Source organism: Dicentrarchus labrax, unplaced genomic scaffold (genome assembly GCF_905237075.1).
Source record: "Dicentrarchus labrax unplaced genomic scaffold, dlabrax2021, whole genome shotgun sequence".
Lineage (NCBI taxonomy): Eukaryota > Metazoa > Chordata > Actinopteri > Moronidae > Dicentrarchus > Dicentrarchus labrax.
The window spans coordinates 31,105,928-31,118,535 of record NW_026136720.1 but is presented as its reverse complement, the minus strand read 5'-3'; the positions used below and the strand labels follow the sequence as shown (position 1 = coordinate 31,118,535).

Here is a 12,608-nt window from a genome sequence, read left to right as displayed (position 1 = left end):
GACAAAGACACATCCAGGTAGCAAACAAGTGGGTTTGTCTATAGCTCAGCGCTGTGTGGGGTCAACTGTGTTATTATCTTTGGTAGATCAACAAAGCACAGAAAAGTGCTGGAGTTCACAAGGCTTTGCGATGGTCTTTTTATAAATGATAACTTTAAAAAGTTTGCTGTACATTATTAATGTTGATTCTCACAGTTTTTTCTCTTGCTACTATTTAGATGAGTCAAAAATATAACTGAAGGCATCAATACACTGTAAAATCTGATGAGTTAGTTCAACTCAAATTGTATAAGGAAATGATTGCCTTAAACTGTTTAAGTTTATTTACTCAAACAATTTAAGCATAAAAGATATTTGATTTTAATATAAGTAACTACCTTAACAAGAATCTATTGTTAAGGTAACATGGGTAAATTAAGTGCTGTACCAATTTCATTCACTTAATTGAAGTTAAAACTAGTAAGTATGTTACACTCATATGCCGCATTTCTCCAAACTTGTTTAAAATGTGCGAACAGGATTTATCTGAATAAAGTAACTTAAATGTGTCTTCTTTATACAAATTCTTTATACAAATACATCTAAAATTCAAAAAGAACTAACAACAAAACTTCATTTATTGAGATGTGTTGTCAGGTTTTACAGTGTAAATAACATAGTTGATTAAATGCAGTGTAAAAATATAAAGCTTAATAATACTTTTCCTGTAACCTCCAGCCAGTTGTTTTTTCAACTCCTTAATTTTTCTTTTAATAATTTTCTACTTCTACTGTATTATTTGTTGACATATTCATTTTTATTGTTTGTTTTTTTTATGTTTCTGGCTCATCTGATAACCTTGCCTTTTGTATAATTGTATTGTATACTGAGATCAAGATAATAAAGCAGTATTTACTTAGTCATTATGGAAAAAAGCTTGATATTTATGTCATTTTATTAGAAGAACATAATTAAAATAACAATATAATTTCCTTTACAATTATGAAAACTTATTTAAAAGATATGGCGACCCATGTACTGAGGCTGAGCCCTTGCTGCCGCGGCCCAGGGTTCGAATCCAACCTGCGGGGCTTTGCTGCGTGTCATCCCCTCTCTCTGTCCCGCTTTCCTGTCTATCTTCAGCTGTACCTATCATAAAGGCAATAAAAGCCCAAAAAAATACTTAAGAAAAAAGATATGAAAATATTATGTTACCTGCTGAGTATTTAATTATCTTTGGTTCGTCTGTTTGTCCTTTTAACACTTGCTTGAAACAAGATCTCCTTACAGCTTCATAGCTTCCAAAAGGGTGATTGCTAATGTTATCCTCCAATTAAATGACAAAAAGTGTTCCATGCCTTCCAGAACAACACATAGAAAATGATCAGGCTGAGTTAGAAGACGACATGTCAACCTCACCAACTCCAGCCGCTTGGGACGAATTGTGCATGGCTACGGACCTTTGCCTGCACAGGTGTGCTGTCCAAGCCTCCAAAAGAACCATGGCTCGACGTCCCCGTGGACCAGAAAGGCTTATTCAGCCCAGTGGTAGCCACCATGCAGAGAGTCTGTGTAAGACTGGTCGGGGCTGATGGCATCAGCTCTGGCAGTCATCCCACTTGGCTGTTTGTACATGTGGCCTCACTCAGATTGAACCTGATGCGCCACGACCACCTCCCAGTATTGGTTTCCACGGCGTGCATCACCACTCTGCTCCCTTGTAGATGTACATGCGGCTTTCTTGTCTACAGCCGTTACCATGGGAACGGAACTCCAAGCTGTCTCACTGGCACTGAAACATTTTCTGCCCTTTCTGAGAGGGCAACATGTTCTGGTCAGGACGGACATTACCACAGTAGTGGCATGTATCAACAGACAAGCGGGGCTGCACACATTGGCACACAGACTGATTATGTGGAGCAGCTCTCGCCTATACGTGCCAGGCACAAGCCATGCACATATTAAACCAGGGGGCAGATCTACTGTCCAGGGGCGACCCCCGCTACAAGGATTGTAAACTCCACTGCGAGGTGGTGGCTCAGATATGGATCAAGTACGGTCAGGTACGGACCTGACCCATGAAAGGTTACATTTGACCTACAACCGGGCTATACAGAGCGCTAGGATTTCCTCTACATGCCTATATGATGGCAAATGGTGCGCGTTTTATGATTGATGCGTAAAAGCGGGGGTGATGGCTTTCCAGAGTCCTATACCCCTTATCCCAATGTTCCTACAGGAGCTGCTGGATAAACGCATTCTCCACTGTAAAAGTGTACTTACTTGCTATATCAGCATGTCACATAGGCTTTGGGGCAAATCCTTTCGTTGGCCAGCTTGATAAAGGAGCACGGCACCTCAGGCCGCTGACCAGAAACTTAACTGCCCCATGAGGTTTGTCAATGGTGTTTGAAGAGATGTCACGCCCACCTTTTGAGCCATTGCAGCAGCTAGAGCTTATAACGATCTCCTTTAAAACGGCCCTATTACTCGCACTGGCCTCTGTTAAATGCAAGAGTGATATCCTTGCATTGTCTGTAAATCTGTCATGTATGCCGTTTTTAATGGGGGATTCGAAAGTGTTACTGAACCTAATCCCGTGTTTTTGCTGAAGGTTTTTAACCTGTCCATATCGTACTGCCCAATTGAGCTGCTGGCCTTTCACCCTCCTCCTTTCTCTACGCAGGAGCAGGAACAGGAACAGGAACAGCTTAATGCGCTCCGCCCAGTGCAGGCATTGCACACATATGTGGATAGGACAGCTGGATTCAGGAAATCAAACAGCTGTTTGTATCATCACACCATATGTGGGAAAACCACTTACAAAGTAGCGTTTGTCTATTGCAATGGCCTATCATAGAAAGGGTTGCGACCCCCTACAGATTTGTGTGCTCATTCTTGTAGTATGGCTATGTCTTGGGTATTGTTTGTAGACTGAAGACAGTACGTTATGCCAGGCTTTTATAGTAAGAGGAAGTCCCTCCTCTAAGGAGCAGACGTCACGTCTGTCTGCTAGTCAGGACTGGCGTAGGTTAAAAGAGCTTCTCGGGGCACCACAAAGGAGTGTGTTCCATAGTGAGATATCTTACTCATGTTGAACTAGGGTTAATTTCTTAACCTAAAGTTCACAGACAGTATAAATGTTGATACCATGACAACCATGCAGTATAACATAAACGTACCACAGAGGTTTTGTGATGCAAGTGAAAATCGGCCATTCAGGTATACAGGTTCCCAGGTTCACCTGACTGATTTCCGAAAGTAGTTTGGTGATGCAAGTTCATTCCTATCGTGACATCACCCATTAATTTGCAGAGGACCGTTTTCATGCCCATTATGACTGTCAGTCATGTCGGTTTTTCTGAGCCAGCAATGGTGATGTACTGTGAGTTGAGCTGCTCTCATTGGCTGCCCTTAGCAGTAAACTATGGCAGCTTGCCTGGTCACACACATTCTCATATTATAGATACAGTCCACTACATTATGTTTCTCAAAAGATTTAAAGCAAGAAATGGCTTATGCAGTAGAATCAATAGAATCTTGATTCATATTTGATCAGCACTGTCTAGTTTTATATTTATATTTCCGTGCATTGCGCTGCGAACGACTTGTCAGTGACAAGGTAGCCATGCCCTAAAGCATACCCTGCTTTATCGTCTATGTTACTCTAAATGGGACCATCATTTACAAAATGAACATCATGCTGTGTGGAAGAAGACTTGAAACTAGAGATTGAGACCATAAACTCATTAGGAAACTGTTCACTGAGCTAAAAAATCAAGTGAGAAGTAGGGTCATTCCTACATAAGACCAATACTATTAGACTCCTTTTTTTGCAGTCAATGGAGCTGTCCCTGCTGGCCATTAGAAAGTGTTGGCTTCTCTTCACAGACCTGGAAGATCTGCTGTGAACAGATGTATACAATAGTTTAGACCACTGAACATGTTTTGCAGAAGTTGTGCTGATCAATGCCAAACAAAAGACTACTTGGTTGAGTTCAGGGAAAGCTCATCTTCATGCAGTAATAAACTCTTGAAAGGCAACAACCACAGTTAAAAGAAACCAGCGTTGACGGTCAGTAGGAAGCAAGCAGTGGTCACCTGCGTTAAAGTCTGATGTTCTGTTGACCATGTCCATCCACCCTGACCCCCTTTAGGGGCCTCTGAACTTTGAGTCTTGTTTTACATAAAAGCTGCTGCTGACAGTCCAACTAAGGTCCTCTGTCTGTCTTTATATCTAAAATATGTGTCATAGCACTTGAAGTGACAAATTTAATCACAAAACACAAGTCTTGTTTTTTTACTTTTCTCAGATTGAAATATCATCTGCTGAAGGTAAACATTAAACACCAGAAAATCAGCCTAGCTTACGGGCTTTCTTCTGTCCATGCTTGTTAATGTGTACATCTGTCAGGAGAGATTGCGGTCTGTCTGACGCAGCACTGTGCTAATCCTTCTATTAGAGGTTTTAAGAAGCCGTGACAAGAGAGGAGATAGCATTAAGCCCTCTGCTGGCAGCCGAGCATCAATCTATTGACAGCTGCAAGTTTAATCACTCGTATTAGCGCACATGCACATACACAGTGAAAACCAATCCTAACTCGGAAGCATTCGCACGCGCATGCACACATCAATCTGCGCTGTTGTCTGTCTTGGGGTGTTTTTAAACAGCAGCGTAAAAGCTCTGCGGCTGGTTCACAGTCTGATAATGGCTCCTGTCTAGAAATGTCCTGTTCCTGCAAGACCGTCATCATTCTCATCAATTACCTCCTCAGAGCTTCCACACACTCCTCGGCGAACACACACACTCACAGAGCACACAGCCGGTGTCTCCGTTTGTTCTGAGCAGCGCTGTTACCCGCGCTTACTCCGTTGTTACACCTTGTTCTCAACTTTCCCTGCCTGTTTGGATTTTGTGTCAACCTTGATCCTTCTCATTTGCTTTACTCGTGTCAGGTTGTCTGTGATTCTTTGTCTCATCTTCTGCTGTTCTGTCAGACTCTGGGAAATGCACGTCTCTCTTTATGGTTTGAATTTTTAAACTACACAAGGTGTGTTTGATTTATCTCAGTAGACATTTTGCAGGCTTCAAAACTGGGCCAACATTTGCATTCATTACCATGTCCTTGTGTTGTTTTTTTCTGTTTTTTTTTTTTCCAGGTATGCAAAATTTCCCAAGCCAATATTAAGCCAGGATTTACTTTTCCATCCCTGACCTCTCTTCTCCCTCCTTCATCACATTCCTTCTCCTTTTTCTTCCTTGCTTTCTGTTTTTCTGTTGATTAGAGCAGTTGCAAGTGGCCTGTTTATTTCCCGCTACATTTAAAGTGAGAATATTTAGAGACCTGGCAAATTTTGCAGGTGAGGTAAAAAAGAAATACACTTAACATTCAAAAATGAACCTACTTACAGTACTCCCTGCTGCTAATGACTGAACTGTGTGTGAATGGCAACTATAGCTATGTCATACACACTAACCTTGGCAGAATTGTTTTCAGACTAGATCCCTTCTTTTACATCTTCCTAATCCAATGTGCTTTATGATCCCTGTAATTGTTTTTATTCATTTTTATTTGTTCTATCGGTTGCTAAGTTGGACTGTCCGACAGTCTAACTAAGGTTTCTTGTTTGTCTGACTACAGATGTTTGTTTGTTCTTAGGTCTCTCCCGAAAGAGATCATCCCAATCTTCGAAAAAAAAAAAAAAAAATACACAATACAGAAGTCCCTATGGTAGATAAAACATGATCAAGTGCTCCCCCCCCCTTTTCCTATATATATATTTATATAAATAAAAAATATAAAATAAATAAAAAAAAAAAAAAAAAAATAAAAAAAAGAATAAAAAATATAAATTATTAAGCACATGAATAAAAATGCAAGCTACCGGTCACACAGTTTCAGATTACAAGCAAAAACTTTACAAAAAGGTGCATCTGTTTCACTATGTTGAAAATGTTCCATGTTACAAGTATAGAAATTTTAAATATGAATGAAAAATCTAAACTCATGTTTCAAAAAAAAAAAAAGCAATTTGAAAATCCAAATATAAAAAGCTGTTACATAATTTTAGTACAGCGGACCACAGTGGGTTGTGAAGCCTTCTTGGTTTTAGAGGATGTTATAAAATTTTAAAATAGGTAGTCCTATATCTCAGCATTTCATTCATTTCTGTGAGAAAAACTAAATGTTAATGTACAGTTTAGTTTAGTTTAAATTATTATTGAAAATATGAATTTTGAGGACCTGAGAACAAGCTATATTCACAGAGCCTTTACTTACTGCTAAACAACCTTGTCCTGCATTAAAACAATGGACATCAGGGTGAAGAAAAGACTGAAAAAGGAAACTTATTATGTATGTATGATTCTAAAAATAAATCAAATAAAAAAATTTATTAAATTGCTCATTTTACACAAACTTCCTGCAGTTATTGTGTTTACTACTTGGTTCCATTGTACAGTTAAGTATAATATGAAATATGTATAATATGAAATATCCATAAAATATGTCACTTAGTCAGGGGTAATCAGTTCATCAGTGACAGAACAGGGGTAAGGAAAAAGGTTGAGAACCACTGAATGAAGGAACTTGGGATCCTATTACCATTCTGCAACAATACAGTCCAACATGTGTTTGCTTTTTGGCCATGGCCAACCTTAAGGTTTCAGTTTTGGCCTTCCAAGGGTAAAGGTTTAGGCTGCCCTCATCTAAAGTGATTCTGAACTTCAAACATACAATGCAGTATGTATATACTATACTATATTATATATAAAACCAGATTTTGCTAAAATTCATTTGCATACAAATAAGACTTTAGGAAATTAAAATTACAGCTGCTCTGTTCAGAAATTCTCACAAAAACACAACTTGATTTTGTGAATTCCACAATGAACCTTAAAGAAGTTTTTCCACAGCTAAGGAGAAAGGACTCTTACTTTAAGCTACTAAAGCTGATTGGAGGCCCTTGAAGGCCTTCATCAAATATGTTTGGTGAGTACTCCATCCTCAGTCCTTGCTTCTGTTTCCCAGCAGAATGTCTACTACACCAGCTCCCAGCAGCTTCACCTGGGAGTGCTGAGTCCGACCATCGACGATGACGACAACAAGTGTCTGGTGGACGTGAACAGCAGACCCAGGCTGCTGGAGTGCAGCTACGCGGCTACCAAACACATGAAGCTCACCTGGACGTTCTCTCAGGTAAACAACACTCAAACAAACGGCTGCAGTTGTAGATTCACCATTCAGTCTTTGCAGCGAGACACTTTATGCACAAGAAGGACATAACAAATTCCAGCTGTGCACATGTTTACCCATTTTACCTCCTCAGCTTGGATGCACCTTTGATCATATTGGTTTGTTAATTGGCAATCTGTATGTAGCCATGCTGTTTCATGTCTGCTTGACCAAAGCTCCATGGTTTTAGAGTGCATTTTTACAATTCAGTTATGTGGGATTCATGCCTCTTCCTCTCCCCTTTGTTTCCTCTACTGGCTTTGTTAGAGCATGGATCATTCTTCTGCTATTTTATGCGATAGGCGTTTTTTAAAAGCACATCTACTTCAGTTAGATAATGAGCTTTCACACATCCACAGTTTCTGACTTTTAACAACCCTCTGTCTTATTTTTAATCTTCACACTTTTAATGTTGTCTTAAAATGTGACAGATAAGTAGAGGGAGCAGGATAATTAGTATAAAGAAGACACTACTGTATTCATGCCCTAGGCATCTCTGGTCTGCGTGTGTGCCTTTGTACGCTTGTGTGTGTGTGTGTGCTGTTTTTGTCTCAGACATCAGACTGAATAAGAAGCTTACTTAACTATCATTCATATCTCTCTCTCTCTCTCTCTCTCTCTCTCTCTCTCTCTCTCTCTCTCTCTCTCTCTCTCATCCATCGTCCAGTGTCCTCGGAGGACAATACCTCACCATCCTTCAGCTCTCCAGTTTCCTCAGTATCTGTAGCCATTGGGTACACTGGCAGTGGAATCTGCCTCTAATTAGCATTGGCCAGAATCAGAAATATCACTTCTAACTTATGTCAGAAGTCAAAAAGATGAAACCCATTAGGCACATCCCCATGGGGTTTTGATAAGAGAAGCCCATTTCTTTCTTAAAAAGTTTGGTGGAGAAGTCAAATAAGGCCTGAGATTGTACTAGCTTTTCTAACAGAGCAGATGAAATATGAGATGTATGAAAGATTCAAAAGGGTAGGAGAAAAGTGAAAATTAAATACAATAAGTTCAACTTTGGATCATATATCTCAGGTCAAACTTGTTCCCTAAAAATGAAAAAGGATTAAAGTTAGCAAGTGTGCATACCAAATGTCTGTCACATCCCTAGTGGTAAACCAAATCAGTAGCTGCACCAATACTATGCTTGCTAAAAGCAGGGTAGTTGTTAGACAGAAGTGATCAGCAATCATCAAAAACACAAATCTATACTCGTCATGCCGACATCAGTGCTACACAATAAAAAGTGGGATCAGTGTATCCTTATTAATTTTAACCATTTTTTGTGAAAGGTTATCCACCATCTACCACTGTTGGTACATTAAGTTGAATATTGTTTAACCAAGCAAATAATTACAGACACTTACACTGTTAACATGCCTAATGGCTGTCATATGCAGTGTAATTTATGCTAATCAGAATGCTAGCAGCCTAAGTATACATCATCAACAGTCAGATCGAACAACACACACCAGTGCATGCATTGTCTTACCGTGTGCATTAGATCATTAGTTCTAGTATTTTGTTTCATTTTCATGCTAACCGTCAACCCTGGTATCATCAACCCTGTTATTGGCCTTTAACAGGGTGAACACTAATGCAGATTAGCCTCTGCAATGACCTAACAATTATGTTTATTTTTCACATTTAATTATGAGGATTTCAGAATGAATTTAAAGCTTCAGTAGGCATTTTGAACAACATACAATGCAAAAGCTTCTCTCTCTCTGTGGCCTCACAGGCTAGAATAGAATAGAATCAACTTCATTGTCACATATACAGTCGTACACACAGTACAACGTATCGTGAGATTTATTCTCTGCATTTAACCCATCTTAAGTACTAGTTGGCAGCCACTGTACCAACTCCAGAGCTGAGCCAGTACCTTGCTCAAGAGCACTAACTGAAGAATTAACTTAACATGTTTTGATGATGGGGAAACCGGAGCACCCGGAGAACCAGAGCACCCGTTTATCCATGTAAACACAGGGAGAACATGCAAACTCCACACAGAAAGCCTAGCCAAAAACAGCAGAAATATACAGATATGTGTGTTTGAATTTTATGTTTATACATGCATCTATATTTATTATCTTTAGCATTTGAAGATGTTAGTGTAGGAAGACCATAAAATGTGTAGGTGGATGGAGGCAGATGGCAGAAAGAAGACATACAGGTGGAGACAGAGAAAGAAGAAAGGTGTAGAGATACAGGCAGAAGACAGTGCAGTTAAGAAAGAGATGAGAGCTAGAGAAAGGCAGGGTGAGAGAATAAAAGGAAAAAAGAACAGAGGAGTGTAAAGAGAAGGGAAGAGTTGGAGAGAGGCATTGCTGAAAAAAAGTGAAGCGAATAAGAGAAGTAGAGACAGAGGGAGGCAGCGTTTCATGTGAAGCAGGCAGTCAGTATTTGTGAATTATTGATAAGTAGATCTTTTACAATATTGAACTGAGTTTGACCCTAAGGGAACAGCCATCAATAGGGAGAAAGAGAGAGGGAAAGTGGAAGAAGAAAATTGTCTCACAAGAATCTGCCCGAGAGCGGGGAGCGTTTTCTGATATAGCAGGTGGTGTTTTCTGACATCTGTGGACTTTTTATTTTGTTGGTCTGCTTTTATTTGTTCCTTGATGGACACCACTTATCTATTATTCTGGTGGAGATGGGTCCTCCACCTTGTACAGGGTTGGGAAGGTTACTTTAAAAATGTAATCCAATAAATTTCTAATTACCTGTTAAAATAGTAACAGTAACCTAATCCAAGTATTACAGTATTCGAGTAACCACTGCTTTGAATATCCAAATGTGCAAATAAAAACAAACGAATAGAATTATCAATACGACGCATTGATGCAAGTGTATTTTATAAGACAACAAAACAATGTAACCTTAGAAAAGAAAATGAAAAATCATTTTAGCATCAAAGATGTGTCCTCAGATCAGTGTAGTTTTAAAGAAAAACTGAATTTTTCCTGCTAATAATCCCCATTTTTACTAAATCTAACTGTAATCTGATGTGATGGATTACAGTTACTTTTCTTTGTATCCTGATTACTTAATTTAGTTAAATGTAATCCATTACTCCCCAAGCCTGACCTTGTATGATAGCAAAAGAGAGCTGTCACTTTCTAACCTTGCTAGACTCACAAGATCACAAAATCACAAGATCATGAAATCACAAGATTAAGCGAGACTCCATCTTGCCAGGCTTCCATCTATACATTTGTGACCGGTACAGTACTGGACCAATCAGCATCCTCTGAGGATGTACTGGCAGCTGCGGGGGTGGGCAGTTATAACAGGACTGGAAAGTATTTCTTCACTGAAAGAAGAGCAAAGAACAGAAGGCTTTTCTCAATGGAAATTTGTTTTTGCACTTCTCCTGACTGACTTCAATAATAGTTTGACTAAGTTTCATGGTTTGTTGATCTGATTGCTTGCCCCTGATAGACAGCGATAGACAGATGGTTCATCCAATCACCTGCCAAGTATTTTTTGAAAGTGCCTGCCTTTTTCCAAACAGTTCCCAATGACTATATCCCAGATGGTTCTGTGTGGCAAACCATCTGCCACAGTCAGGTTAGTCGCCACCATGCCAGCTAATAGTGGCTGATGCAGTAATGATGGTCAGTGTGTCAGTCTGTCAACTCCATATCATTCTAATATCATTTCATTGCAATTTTCTCGGCAACAACTCATGGGCTGTGCTTTGTGCTTTGCATTATCTCTAGATGGAGAAATATAGATATTAGTCATTCAGAATTGAATTATGGTAAATAGAGGCAATCTGTGATGCCTCAGTAAGTAGGGAGCCGAGGTGCTTCGCTGTTGCTTCCCCACTTGTGTAAAGATGAAATGTGTGTATTTCAGCATGAAATTCTCATCGAGTTCAGCTTTTATATGAATTGCATTTGCACAAGCACTTCATGCTTGGTGTGCCAGTCTTCTATGCTCTTTGTTTCCATGCAGTGCTTTTACTCACTACATCCTTTGAGGTGAATGACTTGGTGATTGAGCGTCTGGCTGACAGATTGCCTGACTTGCCGGCCAACCCGCTGACTGGCTGTCTGATGGCTTTCTGGCTGACTGGCTGTCTGACCGACTGATTAACTAGTGTTCCCGCCTTAATAGCGGGGAATCAATAGTGTGGTCCAACTCTGCACTCTGCAGAATGACAGACGGCCTCACTGCTGAATTGAGGACAAGGTGCTGGACAAATGCCAAATATTTGTCTGTGTGTATATATGTGTGCATAGGTATATGTGTGCACATGTAAAAGATTGCGGGAACCAGAATGTGTGTGCTTGTATATGCTCTAACTTAGCTTCTGTACACTCAGTCTGAGCTGAACTCCTCAGGGAAGCCAAGAGGTAGAGCACAGACTTTTAACTACATTTGTTGGAAGTCACTTAGGAGGTCGCACACTACAAGAAAGCCAATTGACTGTTTTTTCAGCAGAGGAGGTAAGAAAGATAATGTGATTACTTTAATGGATCTTAAGTTCTTCTACTGTACCATATACAGTAAGAGCCATCAGTGAAGTCCACTATGCCCCCTTGCTGTAATGTCCCATTAGCAGCCCACTGCAGCAGGCAGTGTAAAAGTTGAAAATGTCAAACCCAGTACTGCAGAAGTCATGCTGTTTCTGACAGCCAAAAATGTGGGGAATCAGTCTATTTTGTGCAATGCAGTAAAATAAGGTAGTGAAAATATTGGCCTTAAGTTGATGTGCACGGAATGCTTTGAACTTAACTCTTCTAACATAACTTTTAACAACAGACATAAAGTCTGGACCGCACTGTTCTTTAAACCTGCATTTATTGATTTTTGTTGGCCACTGTTTTGGTAGTACCATATAATGTAGTTATAGCAAATGTGTAAGTAAACAGTGGCTTATTTATAGAGCCCAACTGATCCGTTATTGACCTATCACAGACATACTGGTATTTTATCGGTGTATATGTTATCCGATATGCGCCGATAGGAAAACAGTTTTTCTGGTATGTAATCAGAAAAAAATGCTTCTAGTAATATATTGGTGTCACTGTAAAGTGTATCTAGTAGAGTGTACTAAGACTCACAATACAGTGGCAAGCAGTAGAGTTTTCAGCAATGTCTAGAAATTTAAGAAAGTTAAAAGTTATTAAAGAAACCAGCCTTCTGAGTACCTTTGCATAGTCATCAGTGCAAAATCGGTGCACAGTCCACATAGTTAATCCACATATTTTCCTTCCAGCTCAAAATTTCGCCATATTATAACCTACTGGCACCAAATAGTTTGTTACACAGAACCATCTGAGAAGTCATTACTGGGAACTGTTTGGGAAAGGGCAGTCACTTTCAAAAAATACTCAGGTAATTGGAAGAACCATCTATCACAGAGAAACTTTAACCATCTTTTCCATT

The 12,608-nt window shown here is 39.6% G+C and overlaps 1 protein-coding gene across 2 annotated transcripts in view; it reads left to right on the top strand.

Moving 5' to 3' along the window:
- The window catches only part of LOC127353436 (polypeptide N-acetylgalactosaminyltransferase 18-like), a 155,418-nt gene that overhangs the window by 128,383 nt on the left and 14,427 nt on the right, over window positions 1-12,608 (top strand). Inside the window, exon 10 of one of the 2 annotated variants that reach the window (XM_051382682.1) lies at window positions 7,014-7,178. In XM_051382682.1, coding sequence (XP_051238642.1) covers window positions 7,014-7,178 — 165 coding nt within the window. Of the gene's footprint in view, window positions 1-7,010; window positions 7,179-12,608 lie in introns of both variants that reach the window. The other variant, XM_051382681.1, reaches the window with a different exon arrangement.